The sequence below is a fragment of the Arachis hypogaea genome, chromosome 14 (assembly GCF_003086295.3).
Source record: "Arachis hypogaea cultivar Tifrunner chromosome 14, arahy.Tifrunner.gnm2.J5K5, whole genome shotgun sequence".
Lineage (NCBI taxonomy): Eukaryota > Viridiplantae > Streptophyta > Magnoliopsida > Fabales > Fabaceae > Arachis > Arachis hypogaea.
Window position 1 is genome coordinate 134,778,525 of NC_092049.1, and position 12,883 is coordinate 134,791,407.

Here is a 12,883-nt window from a genome sequence, read left to right on the forward strand (position 1 = left end):
ATTATCATATTCCTTTTCCCCTCCCAAAGCAGCATCTACGTCCAAAAACAAGGAAACCATTGGTCCCATTACTCCTAGAATTTCATTTTCTAACCTCAAAAAGAATGAATAATCATCAAATATGTAGAGTCAATCTATCTCTTTTATCATGAAAAGTAAATACAATAACACAGAATAAAACATTATTTTTATCTTTAATATTTAAATTAAATTTTAAAATTATTTTTAATATTTTTAATATTTTATTTAAATCTTTAATATTTTAAAATTATTAAAATATTATTCTATCATCAATTCTATAATAGAGATTCACATATAAGACGTTATAATTTACTGTGAAAAATAATCTCATATTATTAATAGTTAAAAAATTAAATAAATAAAAAATAACATTAATAATACAACTGAACAAAAATAATAATATTATTTAAATTTGTAAATACTCATTCCGTTCCTACCCATTTGGAGTGAGTATTTAGTGGATGGAGTGGACTAGGTTGGGTTTAGGTAATATCCATCCCTATTCACTTCGGTGTATATATAACATATATAAATATAGGGTTAACCATGAAAAATATTCTCAATTTATTCAAACGCTGACAAAAATGCACTCGAATTTTATTATTGACAAAAATACCTTTAAATAATTTAAAAACACAACAATAATACCCAATAGTAAATATATATTTCAAAAAATACCTTAAAAATTAAATTTTGATATGATTTTTTTACAAACATAATTAAAAAAATGAGATATTATTATTATTTTTAAAATTTGATAATTTTTTTCTAAGTATATAATTTTTTGTGATTTTTTAAAAGTATTATTAGTTGTTAACAAAAAAATTACAAAAAAATATATACTCAACAAAAAATCACCAAAATTTAAGGATAATAATATCTCATTTTTTTAATTATGCTTGCAAAATATTGTATCCAAATTCAATCTCTAATGTATTTTTTGAGAAATACATATTTAATGTTAGATAATCTTGCAAAAATACTAACATGAAATATGTATTTCTCAAAAAATACATTAGAGATTGAATTTTGATGCAATTTTTTACAAGTATGATTTAAAAAATAAGATATTATTATTCTTAAAATTTGGTGATTTTTTGTTAAGTATATATTGTTTTGTGATTTTTTAAAAGTATTATTGGTTGTTAACAAAAAAATTATAAAAAAATATATACTTAACGAAAAATTACCAATTTTTATGTATAATAATATCTTATTTTTATAATCATACTTGCAAAAAATTGTACCAAAATTCAATATCTAAGATATTTTTTGGAAAAATATATTTACTGTTGGGTATTGTTATGTTTTTAAATTATTTGAAAGCATTTTTGTCAATAATAAAATTCGAGTGTATTTTTGGTGGTTAACCCTATAAATATATATCATTTTAAAATATATAATATATAATATATATATATATATAATAATTAGTAAAATAATTAATAATATTGTATTATTTTTAAATTTTTATTTTAATTGATGTTATGTATATGATAATGGTTATATAAGTTTTAAATTTTAATTTTATTTATTAGATTTTAATAATTATAAAAGCAAATAAGGATAGAACAAATATCTATAAAAACGGATTAGAGTTTAATTTTTTATTATCTCGAATAAAAACAGGACGAAATTTATGCGGATTTTTGTAGAGTCAAATAAAACTTTAAACAGTATAGCTAGTTCGTGTAAAACTCGACCTATATATAGAAAGATATTATTAAAGGTTTAATTATTTTGTCAGTTTCTATGACCTTATACTTTCTTTTCTTTTCGATTGAGTCCCTATATTATATCAGATTTATTTTGTAATTAAGTTTCTGTCTTAACAAAAATGTTAAAATTAACAAAATATTCTATTAATAAATAAAACGAATATATTTAAGTATCTAACACTGGAATATTATGTGTAGTTTATGAAATTACTCATTTTTAAAGTTTAAGTTTATAGAAGGGTATAATATGAATAATTATATCTCTATATTCTTTTTTAAGTATGAATTTTTTTTTTTTGGGTTTGCTTTGATTGTTTGCAAAGATTTTTTTTCTTTTATTTATTTTATTTATTTTTTATTTTTAGAATTTACTAAGGATTGAATTCTAGATTTTTTGGATATAAAACTTTGATAATATGTATAAAATCACTCATTTTAAAAATTTAAACTGATAAAAGAAGATAATATTAATGATTATATCTCTATCAATTATATATATATAATTGATTGATGGTTAATAATAAAGTATTATATATAAGGTAAAAATTTACATGTAATTGTCTTCGTATTAAATTAATAATGTAATTATCTTTATATAAAGTTAATAATTAAAAATTATTAGATGATAATTTAGTTAAACATATCAAATATTTAATTTTTAATTATCAATTTCAGATGAAAATAATTACTGTGTGAATTTTCACCGTTACATAATTATGTGTGAAAATTAAAAAAGAAAATGAGTGGCTCGCTCCTTTTAGAGAATCCAACGGGTGACAACATGTTCTGCAATAACTATGGTGACTATTTTTTGTAAGAAAAATGTTAGGGGCCGCCATTACTTTTTATTACGAGGAAGAATAGATGGTGATATTTTTTATCAATAATATTAGCTGACATTTATTGCACATATACTAGAAGGTACGCGGTGGAAGCTTCAATCAGATACTGAGCAATGAGAGACGTGCAGTTGCATTTGATTGGGAGAGGAGGATGAATGTCGTAAATTAATGGAGTGGCAAATGCTTTGTCTTCCATGCATCATGATTCTTTGCCTTCATAGTTCATCAGAATATGAAGCTCAGCTCATGTTTCAGATTTTGATACGCTAAGTATCTAAGCTTGAAACAAATGAGTTTCTAAAATAATATTTTAACTAATTAGATAGGGTTCATCATCAGTTCATTTGATTTTTTGTATGTGTGTCAAGAAGTTCATCATCATCAGTTCATTTGATTTTTTTTCGCATTGGCATTTCATTTTATTATATAAAGCCTTGTACTTTTACAATTTATTCCAGTGTGAGACTAGGTTTGGAATTCAAACTCCCAATTTAAATATAACAATCCCCCATGTTTTAAAATTATAGAAAACTAGAGAAACAATTTTTTTTTTAAAGGTTAGGAATGAGATTCGAACCTGCAACTTCTAAATGAGTATGAGACTGAGAAACTATGCTATTTGAACTATAACTCGTTGGCAAAAAGAGATAATTAGTTCAGTGGTAAAAAGCTAGAGAAACAATTAAGAAATAATATTATAAAATATTTTGCATTAATGAAGATCTAAAGAGATATATAGATGCACATGGATTTGATGGAACATGTCTTGACTCGTATCCTTTTCTAAATATTGATCAAATTTATTTTTTTAAGTCACCCAATTTTAAACATAATAAAATTTTACTATTTTCAAATTAAATAATTAATAATAAAATTGGGTCTAAAGCGAGTATAAATCGAATCTATATGAAACCTAAACTTAAAATTTAAGATGACATATTTATCAAATCCATTCTCTTGATTGAACTAGGCCATATTTTTTTCAATGGATGCACACTCTCCCATCCCAGATAAATACAGAAATAAAAATTAAGATTCAGTATATAATATGTAAAATTAAAATAAGATTTAATTATTCTATTAAATTTTATAATTTTATTAAATTTATAACTAAATTTATATATTTTTTATTGAATTCTTACGTTATTATTTTTAATTTTATAATTAAATTATTTTCATATCAAAAATATTAAAATTGACGGAATTTTACTGAAAAAACATGTGGTCAAAATCTATTAAGTTCTTAATAATTGATACTTTTAATTTGTAAAAAAAAAATAATTAATTCTAATATTTTTATATTAGAAATGACCTAATTATAAAAAATTAAAAATAATATAGAGATTTAATTTAAAAAAATATAAAAAAATAACAATACTAATTATCAAGCCAACAAGTTATAACTTAAATATTATAGTCTCTTCATCTTTATCTAAAAATCTCGAATTTGAGTCTTACTCCTAACTTAAAAAAACAAAAAAAAAATATAATACCTGCTGAGAATGTGCAAAATTTTCTTTCCATAAACTAATAATATCATTAATATAATAACAACGCCAATTAAGATTCAAGTAAAATAAATAATTTTAAAGATTAAATCAAGGTTTATCTAACTCTTCCTAAGACCTAATTCATATTTATCAAATTTTCGTTCAACGGGATTGGATCGGGTAACTGAAACCTTAACCCTAATTCAGTTGCATGATTTAGCTTGGTCAATTATTTTAGTTTTGCGTGATTAACCGGGTCTTAATGAAACCATATCAGATCTGAGCAAAACCAATCGGTTTCAGATTGAGTCTTCCAGCCAGGCCTCAGATTATGAGCACTCCTACGTATTTTTATTGAAAATGTAACAACAAACAAATTTAAACAAGCTACTCAATTAGTCTGGAAATACACCGTTTAACTTGCTATGTCTGCGGATTAATCAGACTCAGTTCATTTAACATTTTGTTTTTTCGGATGTAATTTTAAAGATAAAAATCTATTTATTTAAGCTAGACAAATAGAATGATACGACAAATTTATCCCATTCTTACTGTTCTAATCTCGTTAACTATTAATTAAGTGGTAATTGATTAATGTTGATTATCTAACATATAAATGGATCCCTTTTTGTGAAAATTAAAATCTCTCGGAACATATGTGTTATCGATATAAACATACATCTATGTGTGTACATATAGCATTTAGCATATAATTGGATATATATTCGGATGCCAAGTTAAAAAAGGTGTATACTTTGTCTCTCGCTATTTTCCCCCACATTATCCATGATAACTTTTTCTTTTTTAAGCTGTAATGAGCTTTCTCTTTTCTTTTTCTTTTCTTCACACTTTTCATTTCCTAGCCCAGGTCTATGACTTTTCTTCAAGTGCTTTTTATTTGTTATCTTTAAGAGTGTAATTTAATTTGAAAGATATATTTACGTGTAATTATCCTTTTTCCTCTCCATCCAAAATAAGAACGATTAGACGAGGCGTTTCATTTCTTTCTATTTATTAAGGGTAAAGATTTTAAATGGTCTAAAAAAGATTGAATCTAGAATATTTTTTAAATTGTTGTTTCGGCTGGGAAAAGAAAAATCATAAGAATTTTTAGTTATATGTCCTAATTTAGTTATTTAGTGCAATATAATTAATTAACATTCAGTTTTCACTACAATAATGATAAAATTTTACTATAATTTTAAAACAATTATAAGTACATGCAATTTCAAAGAATTTCACCTAATCCACCTAAAAATCATCTAAGCTTTTCACTAAGCTTTTTAACAATAAGTTCACCTAATCTAACTTTCACACTAAGTGTTTTTCTAATTAGCAAAAAGAAATGAAGAATCATCCAGATTCATCATCTCAGAAAACAAAATTACATCAAAAATATATAAATGACTTTTTTTTTAAATTTATCTCTCTTACCTTTTCTCACTTGCTTTTTTCAAATGCCTCATATATTGTTTTTTTTTTTAAGTTATAGAAAGATAAAAACAAAAAATATGATATTCAATCAAAGAATAATGAAGGAAAATAAGAATATGGTATGCTGTGAGTGATGCAACTGAGTGCTCTCTTTCTTAATTTCAAAATCTGGCTGAATATATCCCTCTTTATATAAGGAGTGTGGTTTCCAAAAATTGAATCTTTGCACCCTAAAAATCTGAACGTTGCAGCTGATCCATTGGAGAAGAATTTCCTCAAGCTGTGGTTGTACAGCCTGCTGTCCTTGCACTCTCCTTGGTTGCCAAATGTGCAGTCATGATGCATTCATTGTCCTTGATACTATACTATATGAAATCAGCACCATTCAAATTTCCTTTAGCTTCAAGTTTTGATCTTTTCTCTTGAAATGGTCGGATGCTTTTGCGATGAAAACTTGCCAAAATGATGGACTAAGTGTGCAAACGCTGATTTGCTTTGTTTGTCCGTAATAAAAACTAATCAGCAAAGCTTGTCCATAATGCATAAACTAATCTGCATGTTTGCAACTCTTATTGGGCTATTTTTGGTCTTGACTATACTATGTGTATACTAAAATCTGTCACTAAAATCAACTATAAGTGTAAAATACATATTAAAATATAAAATATATATTAAAAATAAATTAAATGATAAAGTACTGAAGCTTTGAGATTACATCAGCAATGAATGAAAGAGAATGAAAGGTTACCAAGAAAAAAGAAACAGGGGCATACAAAGGTTGAACGGCGAAATCCTCTTGTTTATTTTGAAAACAAATAGTACCAATATATATATGTACAAGCTATAATTAATTAGGTTACATTGCCACTAATCTCCTTTAATTTAGCAACTATTCTAATTAGGCAATAGGCATGACAGTCACGTGATACCCGCCCTCAAGCTGAGAATATAGAGATTCAATAATCCTAGTTTGCTACGACACGTGTTGAAGGGAGCCGGAGATAAAGCTTTAGTAAGAATGTCTACTGTTTGTTCAGTTGTCTTGACGAGCAGCAACTTTACCACTCCTTCTTGAGCCTTGTTTCTGATTAAATGATAGTCCACTTCCAAATGCTTTGTCCTTTCATGGAAGATAGGGTTCGCAGCTATGTAAAGAGCGGATTGATTGTCGCAAAAGAGATTAAAAGGTGTCTTATGCTCAGCCTGGAGTTCTTTCAGAAGATACACTAGCCATTGTCCTTCTCTAGTTACCTGGCTCATTGCCCTGTATTCTGCCTCTGATGAAGAATAGGAGACAGTAGTTTGCTTCCTGCTACGCCAACATATAAGAGTTCCACCCAAGAAAAAATAATAACCAGTTACAGATCTTCTAGTATCTGGGCAAGTTGCCCAGTCCGAATCAACAAACCCTGTTAGTTTCAAGTTATTGTCTTTGCATTGGCGAAAAACAAACTCGAACTTGGATCACCCTTAAGATACCAAAGCACATCGAGACCTTCTTGAAAATGTTGATCAGTGGGGCAGTCGAGAAATTGGCTCAAATATCCTACAACATACGAAATATCTGGTCGAGTATTGGTGAGATATAGCAACCTGCCAACTAGTTTCCTGTACCGTAGTGAATCACTCAACTTCGTCCCTGAATTCTTGGAGAGGGTAGCTGAATATTGCATGGGAGTGCTTGCTAGCTTGGCACCCAACATACCAAATTCTTCTAAGAGGTCTAATGTGTACTTGCATTGGCAAATTACCAATCCTTTTGAACTGTGAGCAAATTCCAGTCCTAGAAAGTACTTCAATCTGCCGATATCTTTGATTTTAAACTTCTCATCCAACACATTTTTCACAGTGCTGATTTCTTCCATGTTATTTCCAGAGAGAATGAGGTCGTCTACATAAACTAGAATTGCTGTAAATTCATTCTCGGTGGCTTTAGTAAATAGAGAGTAATCATGTTTTGACTGAACAAAACCTTCTCTTTGTATCACTCAACTCAACTTCAAATTCCACATTCTACTTGCTTGTTTTAGTCCATATAAGGATCGTTCCAACTTGCAGACTTTTCCTTTTGGAGCATCAAGACCTGGTGGTGCTCGCATGTAAACTTCTTCGGATAAGTCTCCATGTAAGAACGTTGTGTTGACATCCAGCTGATGAAGGAACCAGTTTTTGCTCGTGGCAACAGCAAGTAATATTCGTAGAGTGGTCATCCTTACTACGAGGCTGAACGTGTCAAGAAAATCGAAGCCAGGCCTCTGAGTGAATCCCTGCGCAACCAATCACGCTTTATAGCGCTCTACTGTATCATCAGGATTGTACTTTGTCTTGAATACCCACTTACAACCAATGAGTCTCTTCCCAATTGGTAAATCAACTAGATGCCAAGTTCTATTGTTCTCAAGAGCCAAAAGTTCATCTTGAATGACTATTCTCCAACATTCGTGCACCACAGCCTCTTGATAGGATTTTAGTTCGGGATCGGATGAGAGATGTAGTGCAAAACCTTTATGATTTTGTGAAAGAGCATCATAATCTACTGCCTCAGAGAGTTGATACCTGTGTGTGGTTGGCACTTGAGCTTTGGTGAATGTGGACAGGAGCATGCAATGATAATCCTGCAAATAAGAAGGGGGTAGGTCTTCTCTCTCTAGTGGTCCTTCTTGGTTCCATATGTGTGTGTGGTGTAATGTCAGCCAGTTGTACATTTTCTGAATGTGCTAAAGATGATTGTGAATCTTGTGTATCATGCAGTGTTGTGCCTGAAGTGTGTGAGGCAGTGCTTGGTGCTTGTGTAGGGAAAGGCATGGGATGTTCCATGATAACGTGTGGAGTATGTGTGGGAGTGTGTGTAATATGTTGTGGCTCAAGATCTATTGTGAATAAATCAAGGTTAGTAATGTTGTGAGATGGTATACATGTATGTGATGCATGTTGGGAGCTTGAGTTATTGTCTTTGAACTTGTATGGAAAATGAAGATCATAAAATTGTACATGTCTTGAAATAAACATTTCTCTAGAATTCAGGTCAAATAGAATGTATCCTGTGGTTCCTTGTTTAAATCCCAAAAATATACATTTTCTAGCTCTGCTATTTAATTTTCTTCGATTAGCAGTTAAAGTAGAAGCATAAGCTAAACACCCAAACACTTTCAAATTTTTTAGATCAGGTAATTCATGAAACAAAATTTGAAATGAAGATTTTTCATGCAATTTTTTGCTAGGCATTCGATTGATAAGATGGACAGCATGGCTAACAGCAAAATGCCAAAAAAATTTAGGAATATTGGATTGAAATATGAGGGCTCTAGCTGTGTTGAGAATGGTTTGATGTTTCCTTTCCACAACACCATTTTGTTGTGGAGTCTCAACACAACTAGTTTGATGTTGTATGCCTTTGGAATCAAAAAAGGTTTTAAGACGAAATTCAGGCCCATTATCACTTCTTATGCATTTTATAGTTTTTCCAAATTGAGTTAGAATCAAATTAACAAAAGCTTGTAAGAGGAACCTACCTCTGATTTGAGTTTCAAAAAAAATATCCATGTAAATTTATTTTTTTCATCCACAATAGTAAGAAAATACTTGTAACCATTAATAGAAGGAGTAGCAATGGATCCCCATATATCCACGTGAATAAGATCAAAGCAACATTTTATTTCTGTAACACTGTCAATAAAAGGCAATTTCCTTTGTCTTGAAAAATGACAAGAATCACATGGTATGATGTTGGTTTTACAATGAATGAATGGGTGTAGTTTCTGAATGCTATGCATCCTATCTTGTGGCATGTGTCCTAGTCTAAAATACCACAAAATATCTTTATTATCTAATCCATGTGCTATTTCTATTTGTGCTATGTGTGATATGACTTGGGTTGGAGGAGAAACCAATTTCTGATTTGCAAGTAGTTTGAGCATGTAAAGTCCTTGATCCACCTCAGCTGTGCCAATCATCTTCCAAGTATTCAATTTCTGAATTTCACACCTTGAGTCAGTTATAAAACGCTTACAATGCAAATTTTTAGTCAATTTTGAAACTGAAATAAGATTAAAATTGAATGATGGAATATACATTGGTGAGAAAAAATAGTGCCAATTATTATTGCGAGCCATTGGGAAGTTTAACTAAAACAGGATTGATGTGTCTATAACTTGCAGAATTTGATATGGTGTGAGTAACATGGTCAGTGGCTCCTATGTCCACAATCCAAGATTTTGAAAAAAAAAATTTATTGTAAGCAAGTAAGAAATATGTGTTCTCAATGACAAAGCATAAAAGTTACCTGAGGTGTTGGAAGGATTGATTCAGTGAAGAGCTGGGTTGGCGCCTTGAGGCTGAGTGTCTTCTTGTTGGAGGATAGACATAAGGAGTTGCCTTTATTCAAGAGACAATGTCACTGTAGAGCTAGTTGGATCTACCAGTTGAGTTGAGTTTAAACTGCTCTTGTCATCACATTTCTTTTCCGCGGCCATGTTGATGCTAGCGCTTCTAGGCTGCTACTTCATATGGGGGAGGGAACTCGTGTTTTTGGTAGCAAACATCTACCAAGTGCCCAGCCTTATTGCAAAATGAGCAGATTTTAGGGTAGCCTCTACCAAAACTACCTCGACCCCTCCCTCTATTGCTTCTTCCAGATCCACCCCTACCACGAGAATTGAATCTTGAATTACGGTCACGATTAACGAAGCTATCAGAATTTGCAGCAGCGAGCACGATTTGTGAATCATGTACATTTTCGTCAGTCAAATTCAAATGTCTCTCTTGTTGTATGAGCAAAGAAAAGACTTCATTAACATCTGGAAGAGGTTTAGCAAGCATGACTTGAGAACGAACATTGTGGTATTGCTCATTTAGTCCCCTAAGGAATCGAACAGTATAAGTCTCTTTTTTCTGAATTCGAAGCTTTTCCAGCCCACAAACACACGTGGATTCACATGCTACACAAAGAGGAATAGACTTAAAATTTTCAATTTCTTCCCAAATAGTCTTTAATTTTGTAAAGTAAGCAGTGATGCTTGAATCCCCATGCTTTAAAGAGAAGAATTTTTCTTCCAATTCTGTAATCTTAAAGATATCACCTTGATAGTAACGATGCCTCAAATCATTCCAGATATCCACAGCTATATCATTCCAAATGACACTTTTTGAAATTTCATTACTCAAGGATTGAAGAATTCATGCCACAATAAAGGTATTACACTCATCCCAAGCTGAAAACTTAGATAATCTACACTAGGTTTCGGTAATGTGCCATCCACAAAGCCAAGCTTATTCTTAGATTTTAGCGCAATTAACATCACTCTGGACCATTCATTATAGTTCTTGGTATCCAATTTCATAGAAATAATTGAAACCCCAGGGTTTTCGCTTGGATGAAGAAAGAATACACTTGAGGGATCAAAAAGAGGACTCACACTTTTATGATTCAATTGCGACTGCAAGTTGGTGAGTTGATTGAGGAGATGAGATAGAGTGTGAACATCGAACCCTGGAGAAGCACCATCGCTGGGAACGGAGTCTACCATGGAGTTACCACAAAATTGAATAAATTGAAATATTTCCTTCGCTTATTCGTTGATCAGAGTCACCGTCTTGCACAATTGCAGAAAAGGGAGGCGATGTACTTCCAGCAATTTCTGTTGGGGAGTTGTGTGAAGGAAGGAAAAGAGAAGGGGAGAAAGGCTCATCGCACCATGATAAAGCACTGAAGCTTTGAGATCACATCAACAATGAATGAAAGAGAATGAAAGGTTACCAAGAAGAAAGAAACAGGGGCATACAGAGGTTGAACGGCGGAACCCTCTTGTTTATTTTGAAAACAAATAGTACCAAAATATATATATATATATATATATATATATATATATATATATATATATATATATATATATGCTATAACTAATTAGGTTACATTGCCATTAATCTCCTTTAATTTAGCAACTATTCTAATTAGGCAATAGGTACATTTTTATTTTGACCTGCACATCTTATCACACAAATCAAACATAAAAATGGACTTTTAAAACCAACCAAATCAAATGTTTGTCATATACTAAAAAATTAATTGTTTCTTAAACTCAAGAAAGGATATAGTGTAATCGATAAGAAAGGATAGTTAGGAATCGTAGCTGTAATCAGTTACTGTGTGTGGTTAACTGCTATATGCGTTCTCTCTGTCTCTCTATATATATAAGAGCTGCTCTAGGGCTGCATGTATACATGCATGTATAATACTGCACATTTCTTCTAATACAAGTAATTTAGTATTCATTCATTTATTGTTTTGTTCTGGTTTGTATTAAAGTATCACTTCTTGATTTTTTTTCAAGAGCAACGCGATGAAGAATGGTGGAGGTGATGAGCTTCCTAGCGCGGCTAGTGGTCAAGAACGAGGAGGCGACAAAGAATGTTGTTCAGTGGCAAGACAACGAGGCGATAATGAAAAAGGCGATGAGCGGAAGAGGTCTGAGAAGAGGTGAATATTAGTGGTGTTCACTGATAACCAGAAGAGATCAGAGGTTTGAGAAGCAAAAAGAGAGATGGAAGTGAGAAAGATGCACAACGCCGAAAGAGAGGAGAAAATTTTTAGAATTAGGATCTTTGAACTTATTAGCTATATATTATTTATTTATTTAGTGTGGATTGAATCGGCAAATACAAATGTAAAATTCATAATTCCATCTTATTAAAGTACAGATTCAATATTATTCAATCCGATGATTATACGGATTAAATGATATCTGCAAATTGTAAATTCAATGTGGAGAAATATATATTATAGATGTGCGGATAATATTTAATTCATACTCACCCTTAAATATAACATGTATTAACATATCAATTAGTATTTTTATATAAAAATTAGGAGTCATTTAGATAAAGACGTTTAAAACGTCTTTTTTTAAAGATATGTTTTAATAATTAAAATTCAATACATATAATCAATTAAATCGTGTTAGTTTTATCAAAATTAAATCAGACAAATTGATTTGGTCAAAAAATTGGTAAACTAAATTCAGGGCTGCTACACATCCATATAACCATATAACCATATAGGCACAAGCCCAAATTGTTTCAAGCGCATTAAATGCAGAGTGAGAAAGATTCGCCACACAAAAAACCTCTCATTTTTCAATTCGCGCTTCATTATGAATGAACGTTACATCTTCAACATGAAATCAATACCCCCAAAAAACTCACTCTCTTCGAATCTCTCTAAACATCACTCAAACTTCAATCACATTCTTTGCGGAAACCACTGCTGCAAACAAATCGGAAGAAGATTTCGCAAGCAACAACCAGAAACAAACGAAAATAGCAATAAAGACTACAAAAGATATGAGAAAACTACTGTTCATTTAAAATCTTGAAATGTCGC

General features: G+C 30.6%; 1 protein-coding gene across 1 annotated transcript; it reads right to left on the bottom strand.

The window, feature by feature from the left end:
• Window positions 1-9,993: 9,993 nt before the first annotated feature.
• LOC140178759 (uncharacterized) lies at window positions 9,994-11,030 on the bottom strand. Its single transcript, XM_072216000.1, has 2 exons — window positions 10,724-11,030; window positions 9,994-10,625 (listed from the first exon to the last, which is right to left on the bottom strand). The coding sequence occupies exons 1-2, from the start codon at window positions 11,028-11,030 to the stop codon at window positions 9,994-9,996; spliced, it is 939 nt and encodes a 312-aa protein (XP_072072101.1).
• Window positions 11,031-12,883: the final 1,853 nt, after the last annotated feature.

Excerpts from the sequence above, each read along its gene's own strand:
- LOC140178759 (XM_072216000.1), bottom strand. The coding sequence starts at position 11,030 with ATGGTAGACTCCGTTCCCAGCGATGGTGCTTCTCCAGGGTTCGATGTT. Across the intron at positions 10,626-10,723 it reads ACCTAGTGTAGATTATCTAA|CTGTGGATATCTGGAATGAT; the intron begins GTTTTCAGCTTG and ends GGAATGATATAG.